The sequence below is a fragment of the Acanthaster planci genome, linkage group LG04 (assembly GCF_054643075.1).
Source record: "Acanthaster planci isolate LZ-2023a linkage group LG04, COTS_SCS, whole genome shotgun sequence".
NCBI classification, from domain to species: Eukaryota; Metazoa; Echinodermata; class Asteroidea; order Valvatida; family Acanthasteridae; genus Acanthaster; species Acanthaster planci.
Window position 1 is genome coordinate 5,557,364 of NC_141780.1, and position 12,880 is coordinate 5,570,243.

At 38.4% G+C, this 12,880-nt stretch overlaps 1 protein-coding gene across 1 annotated transcript; it reads left to right on the forward strand.

The window, feature by feature from the left end:
• Nucleotides 1–80: 80 nt before the first annotated feature.
• LOC110974245 (uncharacterized) lies at nt 81–11,135 on the forward strand. Its single transcript, XM_022225746.2, has 6 exons — nt 81–394; nt 4,061–4,266; nt 5,314–5,345; nt 6,363–6,399; nt 7,162–7,300; nt 8,015–11,135. Exons 1-6 carry the CDS (start codon nt 322–324, stop codon nt 8,230–8,232), a joined length of 705 nt encoding a protein of 234 aa, XP_022081438.1. The 5' UTR covers nt 81–321; the 3' UTR covers nt 8,233–11,135.
• The last annotated feature ends 1,745 nt before the right edge of the window (nt 11,136–12,880 follow it).

Below are 12,880 nucleotides of genomic sequence, written 5' to 3' on the forward strand. Positions count from 1 at the left end.
TACGTAATGGCAGGCAGAAATCAAGTCCCGTACATCTGTACACAAGGGTATATACTGTGCGATGTGCATATCATTGCACTGGTACAATGACAATACCGCCGGCGTATATATGTACATGTATATGAACATGTGAGCAAAGATCGTAGCGCCGCGTAGCTTTGCCTGTGAGTCAGGTTGAAAAATAGGCGTACGCCTACGTAGCGTCCAGCTTATAACGTAAGCGTACCTACTTCGCACCTACATTTACAAACATTTCCTGGTGAGGATTGTGATACTCGTTCACTCGTGGAAGACGGCAGATTTTGATGTTTCTCTGGAAAGATGTCTGTCTTAAGAATCGCTGAGATGGGTTCTCTCCTGAAGATTCTGGCGTTATGCTGTCTAAGTGTCACAGGTAAAATTAGCCCCCCAGCCCAGGGGGATTGTAAATTTGGGGACCCTGCTCCTATAAATTATAGAAAGGGAGAAGAACTAACGTCATGAACTTTTGACTTTTTAATTTTAACTTTTGAATTGACCTTAGTAGATAACTGTGACCATTGATGTTGCCAAAAAAGACCGAGTTTTGAAGGAATTATTATGAGGGGAACTGTGAGTGTTCAACAGTACACATGACACAAGGCATGCAAGGTGGATTCAAATTTGCACGGCTAGTTTATCAGTAAGATAAATAAGTCATATTTTCTCTCAGTTTACAAATTTGAAATTTCCAAGAAGTAGGGTCAGGGTAGTAAAAGAGTGTTGCCTTTGTTTTTCGGGGGACTCACCAGTTTTGCAAGATTAAAATGACAAAACCATGCATGTCAGGGTTGGTTTGAATGAGATTGAGCACTTAGACTGTAACCTTTGAATCAGTTGATTTTGTTCAGTTCATAAACTCTGCCTAAGAATGTATTTATGATCTAAAATTGCTTTTGTCCATTCACACCCAAATCTGCGGTCCCCAGTACCCCCTAGAACTGTGGGGTCCGACATCCTTAGAGAGACGTAGGGCCCCACACTTTGGGGGAGGGGGGGGGAATGTGCAGTCTTAACACAGAAGATTCACTTTTAATATTATGTGAATTGTGGTGATACTTTAGAAAAAAATACTTGTAAGGCCTATATATCGACTTAGGGTCCAATGAAGTTGCTCTGAAGAGAAACATTAGGCTTAACAGTAAAACTTAAACAGTCGTCAATCCACCCTTTGGAGGACTGCAGGATTGGGCATGGAGCAATAATGTAGCTCCACGGTTAGGGTTATTATTGTTGGAAAGAATGTTGCATCCTGACACCAATTCAGCAGTTGTGTTGTGGGGAGTCAAGAAAAAAATGGAGGTATTTTCTAACAAAACTAAAAAATGTTCTCTCAAATTTTCCCAGATTTCTGTCTTTCCAGCATTTCCACAATGACTGACCTTAATGGAGATGATAAAAGGTGAAAAAGTGGAGGCAGGATGCAGCATTCTTTCTTTAAATTAAAGACTTTTTTGGGTAGTTGGTATTTGAAAACAACTAGTCCTAATTTTCACAGGCCAACTTGAACGAATTTTGTGGGTGCAGTTGAATTGAAACAAAGTTGATATGAACATTTGTTTCATGTAGAATTGACTCTTTCAATCAGCATTACATTTCTGGAAAACTGAATACATTGCATTTCTGACTGAATTGTTGACTAATGTCAACTTTTTGAAAAACAAACAAAAATATCAAAATCAAATTCACGTCACTCTGAAGAAAAACCTCAATGACATCGATATCCAATTGCTATCATTTATCGTAATGTTGGGAGAATATAGTTCTTTCAGTTGTCAGTTATCTTTCGGACATTTGTTACTTTGTGTTGTGGCAGAGTATTAGCAGAACGGGGGGTAGCCACCCCACCCTGAGGCAACTTTATAGCTTTTAGGGGGGGCTCTTTCATTTCCTTTTCTCATAATGCATGTGAAAAAGACCCAGAATGGCGCCTGACCTCTTCAAAAGGCTGTTAACATTATGTTGAAAAGCAACTCCTAAATGTTTAATCCCCCTTCCAGCCCCCCCCAAAAAAAAGGTTGCTTGTGCATCATACTTTGTTAAATGGTATTTAAACAGGGGTCAACCAGTATCCAGTACATGGAAGTTCACATGAATATTTGTTTTTTGATGCTGAGATTCCAAAGTTCAAAGATTGTTTTTGTGTTGATGTACATGTATGGGCGTGTATTTAAAGCAGTAAGTTTCCACGGTACATTGAAATAGACAGTATCTACGTACGTGTAACTATCGTCTCCCTCTGCCACCCAAAAATCTGACTTTTCAGCTGAAAAAAAGTGCTTTAGAAATGTGTATTTTTAAGTGCAAGTGGACAATCACGTTGGCACACAAATCTTCGCAGCCATACAAATACTTCAAAATAGTCAGGTTTTAATGAAACACAACAGTTCTAGTGTATTGCATGAAATACGACACAAACAACTCATTTGTTCATTTCAAGGTTTTTGGCAAAGCCACCAAATGAGACAACCTACCATATTGGGCTGTTGATAGTATGCTGGAAAAAGGTCCATCAGAATGAGTCACTCCATGCTTGTTGAAATGCATCCTGTTAAGTATGGGGCATTGTGCCATTTTAACAATGCAGCTACAGAAAATTGGCTTCTTTTATGGCTCTTGAACACATTTTTCCTCATTCTCAAGCTTTAACTTTATAGTACAGAGTTTGATTTTGTTCTTACTACTAAAATGTTTGACATTTTTAATAACCTCAAGCTGTCTAAGGAGATATGATCCTGTTGTCTGACACTGTACACTGAACTCCTCTCTTCCTACAGCTGAAGTTTAGAACGATCAATTTCATACACTTTCAAATCTCAATCAGAAGTATTAAACTAGGACTGTGTTAATGGTTGATCCTCTCAACTTTAAAGTGATAATAGGTCTCGTGGCTTGGCAGGCAGATATTGCTTCTGTTGTTGCATCTTCTTTTAGATTTCCTCCCTGTTTTCTTTTCTTCTGTGGAGTTTTTTGTGTTAAATCACTGTAAATGAAATCTGGCAACTAAGCGGAAAATGAAAGTTTGCACTCTCCAGTGCAATTATCAGGAAAATGACTTCCTCCTCTGGTACTAAGTTACAGGTGACTGGTAAACATGACTCCACTAAAACTGACAAACCAATGAAAGTTTTTTTTTTCAGAGAAACTTCCTTGTCCTGTGGTCCCATTTAAGGGAAGATAAATTCCTGAACAAGAAGTCATTAGCAGTGTACCCCAAAGTGCTGGCCCTCGTTAAGCCCCAGCAGTTGTTGTGCATGAATAGCTCATTGTTAACACGGTTCTATGAGAGTGCATGGGTGTGGACCTGTCAGGTGGCTGCCTCCTGCAGTACAAGTACAATGTACATGTGTACCTGCCCTTTTGATGCCGCTGCATTTCCTCTAGTAGTACATGTAGCTGATGGCTGGTACCTTCAGGAAATGGAAGTACCATTGTGACTGTTTCCTGGTAGAACTTTACTGATAGATATACATGAACAAATACGTTGTAGTGGAAAAAACAACAACAAAAAACAAAGTTTGGAATTTGTGATCAAGTGAATCACAACTGCTGCACTTTTTTTCTTTTCAAAATACAAGTGATAAATACAAAACAACAACTACAACAAAAGGAAGCGCATCTTGACATCAGAATGTCATTTGTAGTGAACCTTGTACTTGTGAAATTAAGCTTCACAATCCATATTGATATTGTTACAGCCTTTTAAGTTGACCTTCAAAAGCAAAGGTTCTCCAAATGGGTATGTCAAATATAATCTCAAAGATTCAAGAAGAGCGATACACCAAATAAAAATAGTTTGTTAGATGCCTTCCATGTCATTTCTCCTTTAGTTGTAAGTTATGTTTTTCTAAGGTCACTAAGCAATCAATGTGAGAAGGATAAAAGCAATAAAATATGACAACATTTATGCATCGAGTTAACAAAAAAAAATCAAAACCCCTCAAGTGGTTTTTCTTTTGGAAATCTGATTGGTTGAAATGTAAATGAGACCACAGACTTGGTTGTGTCGATTCTTGAAAACCGTTGCCCTTTTCTTTTACAGGTGTATATGGTCAGGCGTGCACCACCAATGTCAAAACGTGGGTCGGCATTCCAGAAGCAGAATACAATCGAAACTACAGCAGCATCGACGACGTGAGTGCCAGACCAGTGGGCTTTGCCCGGACTGAAATATACTACAGCGACATCGGACTGCCCAACCCGTGCATCAAAGTGATGGGGGTTGAAGACACAAGGGTAGAAGTCATGGTGAGTTCAGTTCAGTGCAATGAAGCATGGCGTCCTGTAGCAATTATGGGGATCCTCTTGTCATTGATTTGAATGACTGGATGCTCCCATTCTACGCCTCTGGCCAGCACGGAAATGTTCATAAAAACCAAGTCAATAAAGCTTTTACTTTGGTGAAAATAATTTCAGAAGTGGGTCATAGTGTCAAACTTCTTTGTCGTTCTTCTAATATAGATTTCTGTTTTTTTTTGTAGGACTTAATAGAGTAAAGATTTTAAATAAAACATAATGCATATGTACTGTCAGAGCCGAAAACATTGTCGAGTTTCAGAACACCTCCTACCTCAGTGGCTCATTGCCTACTTGTTTTGAGAGATTAAGATCCATTTTCCAGTGCATACTTTAGCAAATGGCAATATTTTTGATCAAAAACTTACTGTACAAGAATTTTGGAGACACACACTTGAAGACTGCATTGACAATGCATTGTGAAGCACCTGTGATTTGAAACATATCTGTATACATAGTTCCCACTCTGGCCTACATGTATGCTTTCAGTGTCGCAGCTTCCTTTCCTAGGCCACAAAGATGTGAAATGAAACCAGTGTATTTGTGGATAATCATGATGTTCACATTGTCCCACAATCAGTGAAGAATGTTTGTTCCAGGCAGATAAAGACTGGTGCCGTCCAGGACCAGATATGGTGTAATCTAATTCCTTCCTTTTTTTTGTTTTCAAGGATTTGAGTGGCGTAAGCCTCTAACGTGGCACGCATGTTGTCATACCCACTTTTGTTGTTGAACAAACAGCAGATTCTCTCTTGTTGTTCAGTTGGGTTTGAAATTAACTTTTGTTTGACAGTCCTGTTTACAAAAAGGGTGAATTATTTGATTTAAAAAATTATAGCCTTGATGTAGAGTTCCCAAGTGAACCCTTACAGTACAGAACAGTATCACACATGTATGCGTTGCAGTCTTTCAGCACATACCATTCCTTACCCTATCTTTTATATTGCCATGGTAACTGAAGGTATTAGAGTTTCCCTTTTCTGGTTTTCTTTTGAAAAGGCTGAATCAAATCCTCCTGGCTCCAAATTTTGGTAAGTTGATCTCTTTTTGAATATGCATGCACACTTATTACTTCCCATCAACTGGTAAACCTTTTTGAGTTTTAATTCCTTAAAAACGTCACTTTGAGACATGGATCTTGGATGTGGCCATCATTATTTCAGAGGTCTGTTCTGTGGCTGTCGAAAAATGAAGTATTATGCATGTATATGAGGAAAGGCTTCTGATTATACTGTGAAAAAAACTCACGTTGGAATTGTTGTAGCTGGGTTCAATTCATTACGTCCCAACTGCTATGAGCAAAGTTTACTTGGTACTCTGGAGTTGGTGGGTAATAATGGCCCTCATCTTCAGCCTTACTAATTTTAACACTGGATGTAGATACCTTGCCTATGCACCAGTGTTGTAGTATGTACTCGAACTCAAACTCGAGTACCACTCGAGTACCAATAAGTACTTGGCTCATACTCGATCCTTAATACTAAAAAAAAAACCAAGTACTTGGTTGGTACTGGTAATTTTGTACTAGAACTCATCCCTAAACTCAACAAATTCTACCCTGTTCACTCGATCCCAGTCACGCAGTACTCAAAACGAAATTGGGTTTTTTTTTCGATACTAATTTTTCAATACTGAACTTTGACTAAACATTTTACATAGTGTAAGCTACACAATACAAGTCACACAGTGTTTCATCATCTGTACATCAAGTTTTCATGAATGGGTGTTGGAACGTGGCAGCGCTCACAGTATCACTGGTGTACATTAATGCAAATTTCCATAATGTTTTAGTTTCACAATGCACTTGGATGCATTCCATTATCTTTGCATTCATACACGGCCCATACTCAGACTCGGAAAAACTCGGAACTCAGATTTTTGGCCCAGGACTTGATTGACAAGTACTTGAACTCGGCCTGTACTCAGCACTGTGTGTACTTGGGGAAAACTTGGTACTTGAGTTTTGGTACTCGACTACATCACTGCTGTACACACAGTAAACCTTCTATGTATTCCTAATTTCATTTGTTTTATCTCTTACATTTCAGTGTCAGAGACCAGTACAATCGTGAAATTTGTGACACTGTAAGTAACTTTAACTATTACAAGTGAATGAAAGTTGGCAATGTTTTCCTGTGTGTGGAGCATCAGTTTCTGTCCTGTAGTTAATGGGACCACTTATGTTTTGTCCAGTAGTTTTACTGCCAGGACAAAAAAATATTTTGGGGACATTGACAAGTTCCTTGGCCAAATTTCGCTGCGAACTTGCCTAGCTGAACTGGCCATTTCAGAATAGTACATGTACACATTGATGTCTTTAATTCAGCTGTAGACCTCTTACTTTTCAGTCGATGAGAACTCTTTGGAAGATCCCTGTAAGTTTTATACATGATAAAAATGAAAAACAAAACGTTTGGGGAGGCACTTTATCCATCCCCGCCCACCTGCTTTCTTGAACCACATGAGTTCAACAATAACTCCCCTGACCCCCTCCCATGAAAATACCCCCATTAAATAGTTACCCTGACCAGAAATACCCCATCACTTGGCAAGCAAGGGAGAAGCTGGTGGGGATCATTTCAGCTGCTGCACAGCCAGCACACTTTGATGAAGAAAAAAAGAACATCACAGCAGAAATTGTACATGTACGTACTTCATGCAACTTCACCAAAAAGGCACATATCTTTGCCTACGCGTCAAACCAGAAGGACACTATTTGTTTGTGAAACATGCCATGTTTTCGTCCAGTGCGGAGTGTATCCACTCAGGACCAAGACATGGCATTTTTTTTACGCTAGCAAAGTTGGGTTGACTGACGCGCCTTCCTCCTTCCACCCTCCTTCCCAGAGAATTTATGACTGTCGCCAGGCCAACAGAGTAGAGGGCGCCGAGGACAGCCTAACATTTGAGTTTTACTGCGACGCGACCAGCTGCGACGAGACGGACGTGAGCTTCTTCTATCGGTTTGCAGTCAGCCCGCCTGGAGGTAAGGCAATCACTTAGCACTCTCAAAAAAGTCTCCAAGCAATAATTGCCCTGGTTTACCGAAAGTCCAGCTTCGACTACTTATAAGCTATATTGGGGTTACCTGTCTTGCATTATTTGAATGAGTTTTGTTTTTTTGTGGGAGAGAGGGATGCAGGTTTTGTCTGCGGAATAACACCATTACTCAGTGTACTGTGTAAGTTCATTACTTGGACCCACTTGCTACAATCTCACACCGATGTTGTATGCAACAGGAGCAGGTAGTCCCGCCTAGGGGTTACTACAAGAATCTGATCTCTGGTACTGCATGCCTGTGGTTGTCATGCTAAATTTCGCACCAACTTATGCTGCATACACTGAATTTTGGGTCTTCGTAAACTGCATTGCCCTTGCTCTGACTTTTTTTTTTTCATTTGCAAGAATTGTTACAAGGATCTTTCAGGTAATGCTGAGAGCTTATTTGATGATTTGCTTCTTATTACTTGTCCCTCATGAGGATAAGAAGTATTTGTGAGAGGAAGGAATTTCTGCAAGGGCCCAGAATACAAGCTGTGAGGAAAGCATGTTTTTTGGGGGGGAGGGGAGACTCTACCACTGGAGTAGCATATACGAGGAAATAGTCAAGTTTGATTCCTAGTGGAAACTGCCAAAATGTGCATTTAAGGAAATTTAGCTCCAGAGGCTTTGACTCCATTTCCTCTCACTTTGAATGCAGAGGATGGTTTTGACCCCGAGCTGTGGTGCAACTCACGAGACACTGGTGAGTACCCAAGCAGTTTGCAGGCACCACTGCCGACCAATAGAGGCCTAGCAACCCTCCCACCAGACAACAGGAATGGTGCCACCCCATCTGCCCATCAGACCCAATCCCTGGGGCTTGCCGTGTTGTCGAGTGTGCTCTGCCTGGTGTCACTGTGGATGATGCACATTTGAGATGAGCAACTGGCTTTCAAGAGTGGTAACACAGACATATGAATGCACAGACTGCCAGTCTTGTGAGCGTGATTTGGAAAGTGTGGTCTAAACTACGGATACCAGCACATATAGGCATTAAGTGTACTTTGGGCATGTTGGGTGGGATGCACTTACATTGTGTGTATTTCTTTGCACGCACTCTCAAAATATATTCACTTTTAGCTCTACGGTCCTACCATCTCTTTGTTTCAAATATTCTAACCATTTTTTAATGTGCATGGCAGCATGGGCCAGATTAAGTATGTTGAGGATTTTCTTTTTACAATCGAAAAAAAAAAGCTTCAAAGAATTTTTTGGCTTGAATTCTTCAACTGTTCCTGAACTCCTTATGCCAAGGGGGTAATTTGCCAATAGTTTGATTTTTCAGATGGTGCTCGAATCACGAAATATTCATGTATTTCGGAATGTGATTTGGTGGTCTGTGTATTTATATGGCAGTGAGTTAATGTGTAGCTTCAGTGAATGTTTCTCAGATAAATTCTTCTGTTGTGTACTTCTCTTCAATATGTGAAAACTAGTTGAAATCCCTTTACGGGTAAGTGCATTGCGACATACACTTTTTGAAACATAAAAAAACTTTCATGCTTTCCTGTACAACCGAGGGCGCTGTTTCTGTGATGTCATGCATGGAGATTATTATTTAGTGTGTAGCCTTTTCTGTTTTGTATTTTAAGCCCAGAATTTATTCACTGGAAACATTGCTCAGAAAGAGGTGCATTCTTACTTATTTCTGTGCACTTATCCAAAAATGAATTGCCAAAGAAAAGAATATTTACAAGAGCAAAATCCTAGATATAAAAAATCAGAAGTTTTCTGTGCACAAACCAATTGAACTTTGACTCTTTCTTCCCTGGATGACATCACAGTTTTGCACATGCATATGGAAATACTCATATTTTATAACAACCAAAGAGTAGCAATATGAAACAAATAGTGATGCGAAAATGAGCCTACTGAAACATAAGGTCACATTTTGAAGGTTTGTTTATAAAGAAGTGCCTTGCAGCTACCCTTTACTCATAAGTGATTTCTCTCATGGGATTTAAATGAAATTCATTCTCAAAATGCGGCAATGCAGAATTTGAAGCCCTTGCTTTTGTTAGTATTTTACCACACATTTATTTTTTGTAGATATTTGGATGTTTTTGTTTTTAATAACCTGATAAATCAATGTCACGGTAGGCTAATGAATATACATGTAACACAATGACCTCATGCTTTGTTTACTTGTGCACTTTCCTATAGTAGAGGTAGGACGCGATCAAGTCCATATAGGAAAGCACATGTATAAACAAAGCATGGAATCATTACATTGCAGGTCTTTTAAATCAGTAATATCTCTCATAGAGTGCTATTGATTTGGTCACAGTTTTATAAACATAAATCAGGTCATAGGAAACATTCCTGTAAGGTATTTCAGATAACAAATGTTTGAAATTTGTCATTTTCATGGTAGTGATGAAGCAGTCATTATCAAAGTGACTTTTGATTGAGTTTTGTCCCACATTATGTAGAAATGGCATTGTTATGATATCAATATCATTACTAAGAAAAATGGAAAGCATTATTGAAGATACTTGTCCCAATCTTTTACATAACATGTGAATTCAAAAGTGTCTCAGTACTGTTATTTTATTGAGTTTTTGTTGTGTGCGACTCTGTACTGCAAGTTTTTGATACTTTTTATGAATGATATTTCGGTTTTTTAACCACAGGCATATAACTTTTACTCAATTCGTTGTGGGGTCATAGCAGTGTCTTTAGTTGGGTGCATAACTGCCCACGGCAGTGCCGTTTAAAAAAAAAAAAAAAAAAAAGTATTTCTTAACATTCCTGACATAACTGCCAACTAATGGAAAAAAGGTAACATTTTGAATGATGCACATTAATAAGATAGTTTGATGGGGGGGGTGTTCCCAAATGCATACTCATACGCTTTCGGTTGATGGTGGGAAAAGATGGAGTACTGGAGTTGAGTATGGTACACTCCTACCTCTGTTTTTTTATGTCTCTTTTTTGGGGGGGTCTACAATTTCACTGTATCAAGCGGGGCATTTCATACTCCAAAGTAAACTGTAACTGATTTTTTTTTTAATTGTGTTTTACCACTTACATGTGTCTGTTTAACACTAGTCAAGGATTAATTTTGTCAGGTAGTTTATTTCTTTCGGGATATGATTATCAACCAAACATACAGTACCTTCAAGTCAAGTTTTATGGGATTGAGCAATTTTTTAATCACCCAGTGTTAAATTTCTTCTGTCACTGCTACAAAAAAGAAAGCACATTTATGTTAGCTGATGGGTAGACTAAAAAGTCGTGGTTCCTTGTGAAACCCAATTGCACGATTTAATTATGTTAATGATGACTTAGATGGTTGGTTTTCTGTGGTGTTATGTATTGTTTTAGAATAGACAAATGCAATTTGATTTTTGTGCTAGATTTTTTAATCTTCAGCTGCAGTAATTTAAAAAAAAATGATATTAATGTAATGTAAAATACTAGCATATTTTTATACAAAGAGGCACTTTTTAATTTTTAGATATCACTTCATTGATAGAATATTGTATATTTTGGGGGTGTTTTTACAAAGTACCGTAAACACATGCTGGTTCGTGTGTAGTTTTGCTTGACAGCAAAATTTGTCAATCAATACGATTCATTTGTAAGCCCTATATACTTGTACTAAGTGATGTGCTTTCATGAACATTCCCAACCTCTGACCTGCAATCTATTTTCATTGTTTTATTAATGATACCAATCATTGTAATCCTTTTACTGTGCACTGTTTTTGTAACTTGTCTCCAATTGCCTATTCTGGTGGATCCATTCTAGCAATAAATGAAGAGGTGTTGGTTAAATTGTTTCATATTGTTGTTTTTTTCTGAGCTGTTTGTTTTTTGGGTGTGTGAGTTTGATGTCAGTTTTTCTTCTGGATTTTTGACTTTGGTATTAATTTCAAATCAGTTTGGCAATTAACATGGCTGTAGTAAACAGGCTGTGCATGGGGCAATTCGGAGGTATTTTCTCACAAAATTTATGGTTTGGATCCATTTCCTTTTTTTTCTTTTCCCACTTCTTTCTTTTTGTCTCTCTCGTTCTTTCCTATATTTGCCATCCCCCCTCTTCCTCCCACGGGAAGAAGGAAGAGTTTTGTGGAGAGCACAGATGAAATGTGAATGATATGACACAGCACCTTTCGTTTGATGAATTAGCTGTCTTAATACATGTATAATTTTCCTTCATAGTTCTGCTGTTTGTGCAAATTAATTGGTTTTTCGAATTAGTGGACGGACTGGTGAATTTATTTGGAAGATAATAATATTAACATAAGGTTCAGCAAGAATTTAGTGTTTATGATACGTCCGTATCGTAAACATAGCCCTCTAGTATGAGTGTAGGCACTCCTCCCACGAACACTTCAAATATCCGTGGCTGTGCAACTCATCGCACCCCCCCCAAAAAAAAATTCCTGGATCACCTATGGCGCCATCAAGAACACGTTTTCAGAAGTGAAGTGTAATTTTTCCATTCGTTTTAATGAAATGCATTTTTTCGAATTTTTTTGTTCGTTTTTATGAGATAGAAAACTTACGTGAAAATACATATCTCTTCAAAATGATGTTGGAAGTAATATTTCTCATAAAAACAAACTTCGAATATAAATATACTTCGATTGTTGAATATACTCATACTTCATGGCACTATAGTTAGCTCGCTTAGACCGGTGAAAGTTTTCTTGTCAAAAAAGTTAGTGCTTTTTAAAAGCGCGCTTCCACTTGCATACTCCCTTCATGTTTAACTGCGTTTATGAGCACATCGCTGTTATTCCTTTGCTTGTTTTTTGTTTTGTTTCAGTTAAAGTTTTTGAATTCAAACTTTTCTCGATCCACCCCCCATATTATTTTTACTTGAAAAAGCACTTAAGAATTTACTTCATGCAGTAAACCATAGAGGGTGTCCTTGCTCTTTGCAATAACCCGCTCGGGATTCGTCCGTACCAGTCTTTCGGCTCGACTCGAGTTCCTCATCTAAAGACCTCACTTGATTGAAAGTTTAAGACTCGAGTTAAAAAAAATTCTTCGCGAGAGAAATAATTATTTGCAGTGGCTTGCAGTGCCGTTTTTCAATGTTCATGTTCTGCGTTATTATCAATAAAGGTGAGATGTGGTATGTATATAGCAATCCAGAGGTAAATTTAAAAATGTAAAAAATACGACTTTCTCTCCTGCTTTTACTCGTACTGTGTTCGAATACTGGTGACTTGACTACTTGACTCAACTTATTTTGCCTAATGTCTCGACTCAAGTCACTACGTTACAATGACTCAACTCGAAAAAATTAGTGACTCGTTACAACTCTATGTAAAACAAATAAGGACACGAATGCTTCCACGAAACGTGAGGGAATTTAGAGCAGTATCAACCGAGCCCAGCGCCAAAAACCTAGATAAGATAAGTTAATGCAAAATACTGACGGATGAATTTGGGGGCTAAATCGGCAAGCTCTCATAATCACACAGGCTGAGGAATTATCTGCTTGCTTCTTATTTGTTTACAAATTTGATTAAATTTGAAAAAGGGTCTCTTTTTATCAGTTACAATAA